The sequence below is a fragment of the Phyllostomus discolor genome, chromosome 6, assembly GCF_004126475.2.
Source record: "Phyllostomus discolor isolate MPI-MPIP mPhyDis1 chromosome 6, mPhyDis1.pri.v3, whole genome shotgun sequence".
NCBI lineage: Eukaryota > Metazoa > Chordata > Mammalia > Chiroptera > Phyllostomidae > Phyllostomus > Phyllostomus discolor.
This window is the reverse complement of record NC_040908.2, coordinates 162,407,976-162,416,751: the sequence shown is the minus strand read 5'-3', so window position 1 is coordinate 162,416,751 and position 8,776 is coordinate 162,407,976. Positions and strand designations below refer to the sequence as shown.

General features: G+C 57.2%; 1 protein-coding gene across 1 annotated transcript; it reads right to left on the bottom strand.

Annotated features, from left to right (window-relative positions):
* Positions 1-1,176: 1,176 nt before the first annotated feature.
* On the bottom strand, positions 1,177-7,988 carry LOC114499122 (pepsin F-like). Its single transcript, XM_036030015.1, has 8 exons — positions 7,860-7,988; positions 6,921-7,038; positions 6,718-6,836; positions 5,335-5,624; positions 3,171-3,287; positions 2,877-3,021; positions 2,686-2,784; positions 1,177-1,532 (listed from the first exon to the last, which is right to left on the bottom strand). Exons 1-8 carry the CDS (start codon positions 7,986-7,988, stop codon positions 1,386-1,388), a joined length of 1,164 nt encoding a protein of 387 aa, XP_035885908.1. The 3' UTR covers positions 1,177-1,385.
* Positions 7,989-8,776: the final 788 nt, after the last annotated feature.

Below are 8,776 nucleotides of genomic sequence, written 5' to 3'. Positions count from 1 at the left end.
GGGCAGTGTGATGCACTGAGACAGGTCTTGTCTTCCACCTTTATTCTTTCCTGCCCTTTCTTCCCTCTGGGCCTTCCTTCCGCTGCCTCTCACCCCTGCTGCTCCCCTCCCTGGCCTCTGCCTGGGGTCTCCATGTGGGAAGAAGTGATGCCCTGACCCCAAACTTGCCGAACTGCGGCAGCTCAAACCAAATGGCTCGGGAGCTGCCTGCCTGGAGGCAGGGCAGGATGGCATGCTCTGGAAGGCCTTGTGTGCCTTGGGTCTCCCTGTATATGAGGGTCCCCCTCCCCAAGACAGCCTTGGAGGCCAAGGGCAGGGCCATGCTGGGTGTCTGGCAGGTAGGAATGGCCCAAGCACCCGTGTGGGCTCATCATCTGGGAAGCAGGCCTGGGTGGCAGAGAGCCGGTGACTGGGGTCTTTGCCTTCCTCAGTGTGTGTGTGTGTGTGTGTGTGTGTGTGTGTTGGGGAGACAGGATGGAACCATCCCTGTAGCCCCCCAAAAGAGAAGCCTAGTGCCAAAGGTCCTCTGACTCGGGAAAAACAGAATATGTTTTTGTCATCCCTCTGAACGAGGTGTGGTGGAGTTGATGGAGGGTCACATGCTCTTCTACGATCTAGAACATCTCTCTCCGGCTTCTGGGGACTGCTTCTACCCAGCTCCAGCCAGTGGTTCTGGAGGAAACTATCAAACACCACCCACAGCACAGGGCCATGGGACCAAGTAGAACCAATCCTAGTGCTCCATGCCCTGGCCACAATGATTGGTCCAGGGCTGGATACATAACCTGAGATGGACCAATCAGATCCCTCTCAGATCCCTCCCTGGTGCTTCCCCCCCCCCCCCCCCCCCCCCCGAGCTTCTGTCCTTTCCAGTTGGATGCCTTAAGGGTCTAAAACTCTGGGGCAGGTAATGGCAAAGTCCTTTACCACCTGGAGAAGCCTGACCAAAGAAGGCTGTCAGGAGAAGAGAATCAAAGTTGAGAGAAGGGAGAGGGACAGAGAGAAAGAGTGTGCTGATAGGTTTTGATCTCTTGGGTCCAGCCACCAAGCTTTTTGGACCCGCTCTGATTTCCACATCCTGGGTCCTCTGTCTCCTTCCAATGAGTGCCCTTTCTCAATCAGGCCCGCTGCAGCTGGGCTCCTCCCATTGGCTCCAGGCTAGGTTCTCAAGTCCTGCCAGGCTCTGAGGCACTTCCCACCCCCAAAGAGAGGCACCATTCATGTCTGCACCCTTGAGGATGAGACCCTTTATTTTCCACTGAGAAGAGGGCTTCTTGGAGCAGCAGATTTGGTTGTAGCCGGTTCCCCCGGGGCGGGAACACCTAGACTCCGTGTGGGAGCATGTTTGGGGCGGGTGGGGCCGCTTCCTGGAGCAGCGCCAGCGTTCATGCCACCGCAGGGGCCAGGCCAATCCTGTTGTTTTCCCGATCGAAAACCGTGAAATACAGCCTCAGGAAGACGTCCCCCAGGATCCAGAGAGTAGAGTGGCTTAAGGAGTCATCAAAGTTGCTGTAGCAGGTGTCAAAGAGACCCTGCGGGAGGAGAAAACACAGCCTGAGCCCTCGCCTGCCACCCGCTTTGGGGTCTAGAGCTGGCAGCTTCTCAGCCTCGTTTCCTGGCTTTCCTAGGAGACCGCGTGGCTCTTTCTGCAGTGGCAGACGCGGGGCGCTCACCCAGGAACGGAACCTGCTCCGGCTGTTTCCTCTGCAGAGCACGCTCTTCCAACCCCAATTCACCCCAACTCCTTCTCGAAGACTGAGCTCTGAGCAGCCTTCCTGGACCCTCGCCCGCCCTCCTTGGCCTCTCTGAGCTGGGTGCGCTGATTTCCCTGGAGTTCCTTGTGTCTTTAGCCCTTGTCACACTGGATCTGCCCGGGTGCCCCTCTGCACAGCTCTCTGGGGTGCCATTTGCATGGGATCCAGTGTAGAGCTGCCTGGACCCAGGCAGGCCTCCTCCTGCCTCTGTGAGCCTGGGGGTTTCGGATTATTTAAATTTCTCTCTTCCTCACGGCCTAGTTTGAGTCCATTCACACCTCCTCTGAACGCCCACAGGGACACTGATATTCATGAAGCCTGAACTATGTGCCAGGAGGAACTGTGGCTGCCGTGCATCCTTTATTCACAGCGTCTAACCACCCCCACCAAGGGAGGAGTCGCTGCCCCCTGTCACAGAGGGGGATTGAGGCTTCGCAAGGGGGTTTCCAACTAGGACCAGGGTGGCCATTTGATCTGTCAGTGGAATCAGGACACTTTGGAGATGGGAAGGGGATACAGTTAAAAATTATGGTGGGACGGCACACTGGGACTATCCCCCGCCAAGGCCACTGGCCTTATTCCTTTGCCCATTTCCAGGATTGCTGAGGCTGAGTATCCACATTCATCCATCTGAGTGCCCTGGTTGAACTGAAGCTCTAAGAGGGCAGAGGCCATTTGTGTCCCGTCTCCTTGAGCCTAGCACTGCGCCAGCATGGGGTGGCCACTCCATGTTTATCCGAGGATGAGGGATGCCCCTGCCTGCTCTTGGCTGTCCAGAGGTTTGTTGTGTGGGAAGGGCCCTCCCAGCCAGGAGTGCTGAGCAGCATCTGCAATGACACGCCTTGGCCTACAGGGGGCCTCTTGCAGCCGCAGCCCAGTGGGTCCCGCCCATCCCAGACTTGTGAACCAGCCCCGGGGGCTGGCCCCTCACCTTCCGGATGTAGGCCTTGGCCGGCACCGGGTACTTGACGCCATTGATGGTGAAGACGATGTCAGGCAGGGTGTTGATGGCATTGCAGCTGACCACGTACTGTTAGAGACAGGGGGAGGGAGACGGTTGGCCCAGAGGACCCTTTTCTGCATGGAGAGCCCAGGCGCGACCCTGTGGCCAGGACGCCTCACCTCGCCAGTGCTGGTCGTCTGGGCGTTGATGGTCTTCAGGATGTCGAAGATATCGTAATTCGGGCCCGTCAGCAGTGTGGTCCCGGTATCGACAATGGCCTCGCAGCTGCCTTCACAAGCGATGACCCGCCCGTCCATGGAGATCCTGGGAGGCAGGGGACAAAGCAGGCGCCGGGATCACTGGGTACCCTCCCCCTACTCGTGTGTGTCTTTGTGTCCGTTGCACCTGTGCCTGTGTGCACGGGCCTGCGTGGGCATGGCGCTGCTCTGGTCCCCACACAGTGGGGTGCTTACCTGTCCACAGTTATCTGCCAGAAGCCCCCTTTGCTCACGGGCACCCACTTGAGCTGTCCCTTGTAGTAGGAGTGGTCCACCCCACCGAACATCACCATGCTGCCCTTCTTCTCGTTGCTGAGGGGGGAGGCAGAGAGAAGGCTGGTGGTGAGGGGAGAAGGGTGGGTGGCTTTTCTCAAGCTCGGGGACACACCAGGCCCAAGGGCTGCTCTTGCAGTGATTGCTTACACTCACGTCACACAGCCCTGTGGGGCAGGCACAGCTGTGGTCTCCCCCGTACCGGTGGGGACGCTGAGGCACAGCGGTGTTGAGTGCTCGCCCGAGGGCAGTCACAGGGCTGGTGAGCGGTGAAGCTAAGGCCCGAACATGGACAGTCTCGCTGGGCTTTGACCGCCCACCCACCTTTCTGAAGACAGCGAGGTCCCCTCCGGCCGCCGGAGTGCTCAGAGAGGCTGCCAGTGGATGCCGGGCCAGAGGGGTCTAGCCTGTCGTTTTCGGACAGTGAAGGCCACTGGGAAGCCACGGGCCGTGTGTTTGGGCTCCCACGGGGCTGGCTTTCCAGGCCTCTGACCTGTGCCGTCTGCAGGGCCCACTCCGGTTAGGGCCCCACGCCCCTGCTGTCCTGTCTTGAAATTCCTAACACTCTTTGAACAAGAGGCACCACATTTCCATTTTGCACGGGCCCCTGCACACTCTGCAGCTGGTCCCAGGCTCGTGGCAAAACTGTTAGTGAGGGAGAAAACACCCCGGCCAAACCGCTCTCCCGTTTGCCGCATCGAATCTGTCAGCAGACCCTGTTGCCTTTCCCTTCTACCTGTCTCCTGACTCCCTCCAAGGCTCTTCCTCTTCCCTCCACCTCTCTGGACCACGCTGCCACACTCCCTCTCCTAAAAAGGCTGCACAGCCTCTTCCCTGACCTTCTTGCCTCCTCTCTGGTCCACTGAGCTCCAGCATGTGCCCAGGGTGAGCTTTCAAAAACGGAGCTTGGGTTGCATCTTTTTGCTGCCTAAGCCCATGCCAGAGGCCTCCACGCCCGCCCCCCTGCCTCCTCCAGACTTCCTGCCCTCCCCCTCTGCCTTTCTCTTTGCAGTGTTCCAGCCCCACCAGCCCCTTGCTGGTCCCCTGCTGCACCTTGGGGCCTTTGGCCCTCTCCCATCTAGAGCTCTCAGTTCGGAGAGGTCCTTGCCACTGGCCTTCTAAAACCACACTCTCAGCGCTGTCCGTCCTATCTCCTTGCCCAGAACCAGTTACTCTCTGGAGTTCTCTCTTCTTTTTACTTATTTACTCACTTCTGTCTGCCCTTTCTCCCTCTGGTCTGTCTCCCTCATGTGCACGGAGCAGTGCTCAGCACGTAGCAGGTGCTCAGTAAATGCTTGTTGAATGAGTCAGCTCCTTTGATTGGATATGAGCATCCCAGAGGGTTAGAGAAGTGAAACGCTTTGCTTCAGTTCATGCCTTAGAGCCCGGGACTCGGGTCTCCACAGAGCCTACAGCCTCAACCCCACCCTCTGCCTCCTCCTGGGACGCAGGGGGACAGCCTCTGCCTTTAGTGAGAAAACACAAAACTGTCACCTGCCCCCTCCGGTGGCCTCTGCTTCTCCCTCCACACCCCATCGAGGCCCTCGACCAGTCAGGGACATTAGCTTTTCCTGCTGCTGAGCCCAGTGACTGAAGACCTGCCGATGGCTTCATCACCCATCACGGGGCCAGGGGGTGGGCAGTCCTGTGGCCCGAGTTCGAGCCCTGCCACTACCAGTGTATGCCTGGGCAATTGTGTGCAGAGCTCCTCTCTGAGCCTCAGTTTCCCAATCTAGCAGAGAAGGGAATTGAACTGCAGGGATCAGCACACGTTTTACAATGCCAATTGTCACTATTCCAGGCTTTGCAGGCTGTGCTACCTCTAACACAGCTGTGTGATGCTGCCACTGTAGAACAGAGCAGCCATGGACAGGCTGTAACTGAATAAGCAGGGCTGCGTTCCAATAAAACTTTATTTATAAATAACAGCTGGCGGGGCAGATGTGCCCCCCGGGCCGCTATTTGCTGACCCCTGGACTGGGCTCTCTCTCAGGAAACTTGTGGATGAGGTCATCTACAATTTTTTATGCAACAGAAAGTGTCTTACAGCTGATTCGGAGGGAGGGCTTGTCCAGCCCAGACTTACCTGCTCAAGTAGAAGGCAAAAAGTTTCTGAGAAATGGCGCCCTGTGCCAACAAGTTGTCGAAGACAGGAGTGGTACCGGTGAGTGCCAGGTCGGGGTAGCTCAGGCCCAGGATGCCATCGAAAGCCCCGAATTCCAAGATCTTGCTGACCTCCGTCTTGCTCAGGCCAAACGCCTGGGACCGGCCGACAAGTTTCCCGATCTGTGTGAGAAGGGGGGGGGGTGTTGTCGTGTGGATATCGGGGAGCAGGGCTGGGCCTGAGCTGGGATGGAGGCCGGCAGGGAGGTGCCACTGGCACCCCAGGGGTAAGCTGAGGCACGGCTTTGTGTTGCCCTCAGATGGTGACGACGAGCCAGAGCAGGGACGCACTGTGCGTGGCTGGGGAGTCTGGCCAGCACCCGCTCCACCTGCTGACATCACCCTAGTTCATAAAGCATGCTCTATCCCTCCCCCCTTCTTTTTTTACGGCTGAGAAACGGAGGCTCAGAGTGGGGCCAAGGGGCTCCTACTCAAGGACAAAATGAGCAGAGAACAGCTCGTCTTCTCTCTGGCATTGCCGTGGGCTGATGACAGACGTGGGGGGGGGGACTCATCGCGACTCACTGTGGATCCTGCATCCCCGGGAGAGAGAAGCCAGCCGTACCATCTAGCCCCTGGAGTTCCAGTGACAAAGTCTGCTTTTGTGCACGCGTGTATGCCTGTGTGTGTGTACTCAGGCACTTTGGGGACACAGTCCACGGTTTTTATTAGATTCTCAAAGGCCCCCCAAGTAGGAATGTTTTTTATCACAGGGGGCCCTCTGGCATCTGCGGCCCCCTGTGTCCCCTGCGCTGCCGTCTGGAGCCCTCCGCAGCCCCCAGAGGCCTCAGATCAACCCCACCCTCTCCTGAAAAACTCCCCACACCTGCGTGAATCCCGACTCACATCGCAGCTCTGCCGCGCACTCGGCCTGGGGCCTCGGGCAAGGGGCTCCCTCTCTCTGTACCCCAGCCCCCTTGTCTGTGTCACGGAGGTCGCAGCCGTGCCCGCCACATGGGGTTGTTGGAGGATTAAACGCGTTATTGCGGTGCAAGTGCCCAGCGCAGTGCTGGCGCAGACTGAGAATATGCAAATAGGTTTTTCCTCACCTTGCCCTGCTCTCAGCAAAATCAGTCTTGAGCCCTCCATGGGAGAAAGGGCTGCAGGCCCACACCCCCCAGCCCCTGCAGCACCACAACCGACTCTCTGGGTTAGCCATTTGGAGAGCTCGTCAGCAGAAGCACTCTCTCCCCAAGGGATTCAGACTTTGGGAAAGACGCTGCTTCCAGCTGACCCTGCTCCGGTCCTGCAGGCGGCGGTCGCTCCCGGGGCCAGCCCTGCCCCCGCCTCTGGTTTCCCACCTCACCTTAACGGTGTCATAGCCGAGAAATCCCGTCATGCTCCCAGAGCCGTAGTGGAGAGCGATGGACCGGTTCGTGGACCGGAAGGTGGAGGACCTCTTCGGGTTGAAGACGGTGTGTCTGACTGCAGGCACAGAGAGTGCGTGTCCGTCAGCCTCCCAACGCCTGGGGGTGGGGTCGGTGCTGGGACGGGGCTCGGGGCACTCACCACAGGCTCGGCTGGAGCAGTAGATGGAGGGCACCCACAGGTCAGCGGAGCCCGTGTCGAAGATGACCTTGAACTTCTGAGGGGGCGTTCCAATTCTGACGGTGCCAACATAATACAGCTGCCGGGGCCAGGGAGGGGTGGTTAGGCCAAGCCTGGCTGCCCTGGCCAGCCCTGGTCCCCAGGGTCCCTGCCTCTGTTAGGGTGCCCTGTGTCTCCTGAGATCACTTTCCAACCACCCCACCTCACAGCCATGGCTCCGGCCAGTGCCTTCACTTGAACACTTCTCCAGTCTCCCCTGCAGCTCCCTAAACCCTTCATGGCCCAGCTGGAGCGCTTCCTCCTCCAGGAAGCCTTCCCAGGTTACCCCAGGCCACTTTCTCCAGACTCAAAACCTGTAATGTCCATATCAGGCAGGTGGCCCTTTCATCTGATTTATTTTCTCTTTGTCTCTTCTTGTGGAAGAGATGAGACCCTTTGTTATCCATAACAATAGCCATAACGTTAGTGGTTTTATAATCTCACTATCTTTTTAAGTGAGGTGCCATTCTTGGGTCTGTGGAAGCCAAACTTCCTCTGCCCAGGGTATCAACCTTGATTCACCATTGGCTTTGTTGTTTGATCGGACATGGCTCACCCTTCAACTATAACACAGTGGTCATTCAGTTCAGAAGGAATGGAATCTGTCAAACCAATGCTGTGCTTCACAGGTGCTCAATGACGTACCCCTGGCATTAAAATGGGTGTTTACTTGCCATCTGGTCATAGCTGGACCCAGTCACCACAGACCAAGAGCTGAGGGTGAGAGTGACTTCTCTCTGGAGACGGGACCCCTGTTCCCCAGCCCCAGCCCCAACATGCGGGCTCCCACCTGCAGATGAATGCTAGTGCTCCCCCAGAACTCTAGGGGGTGCTGTGGAGCGCTACCCCCGCCACACTCACATCCAGGTAGTTCCTCATGGATTTGTAAGTTACTCCCGGTTGTTTCTGAATGAACCTGTAGGCCTGGCTGTAAGGATGCTCCTCCAGGTAACCTTTCAGCAGGTCTTTCTCCCTGAGACTTTCTCGCATGGACTTGATCTTCGTCAGAGGGATTCTTTCGTTGGGAAAGGGAAACAAGCAAACATAAGACAGCGATTCACTGCCCCGTGTTTTAACGTAACTGCCACACCTGGTACTGTAATCACCCTCTGTATTTTCCAAGTATGTTTATGAATGTCACCTTATTGTTATGACAGGTCACCCAACATGAAAAGACCACAGTCCTGGGTTCGCATATAGGTTCCGCTGTGACCCCGGGTAAGCCCTATGACCTCGTGGAGCCTTGGTCTCCCCATCTGCGAAGGAGTGGAATGATAATGCCCCCCTCACATAGAATGTTTTGGTTATTTTTTAAAAAAGATTTTATTTATTTATTTTTAGAGAGGGAAGGGAGAGAGAGAGAGAGAGAGAGGGAAAGAGAAACACCAATGTGCGGTTGCTGGGGGCTGTGGCCTGCAACCTAGGCATGTGCCCTGACTGGGAATCGAACCTGCGATGCCTGGTTCGCAGCCCGCACTCAATCCACTGAGCTACGCCAGCCAGGGCTTAGAATGTTTTGGTTATTAAGTGAAATGATGGACATAACACACCTGACATAGGGGAGATCTTGACAATGAGAGCCATCACTACTGCTACTGTCGCCTCATTGTCTCTTTCTCAATGAAACCTGGGGAGGGAGGCAGAGCGAGGACCATTATCTTCTTTTACGGGGGCCGGGAAGATCTGAATTGCAGGGAGTCTGTGACTTGATGCTGGCCACACTGCCTGGGGAGCAAAACCGGACCTCGGAGTACCTCTCCTGATCTTCCTCCAGGGTT

Coding starts and splice junctions, on each gene's coding strand:
- LOC114499122 (XM_036030015.1), bottom strand. CDS start 7,988: ATGCGAGAAAGTCTCAGGGAGAAAGACCTGCTGAAAGGTTACCTGGAG. Junction 6,837..6,920: donor CTGCTCCAGCCGAGCCTGTG/GTGAGTGCCCCG, acceptor CTGTGCCTGCAG/TCAGACACACCGTCTTCAAC. Junction 3,288..5,334: donor TTTGCCTTCTACTTGAGCAG/GTAAGTCTGGGC, acceptor CTCCCCCCTCAG/CAACGAGAAGAAGGGCAGCA.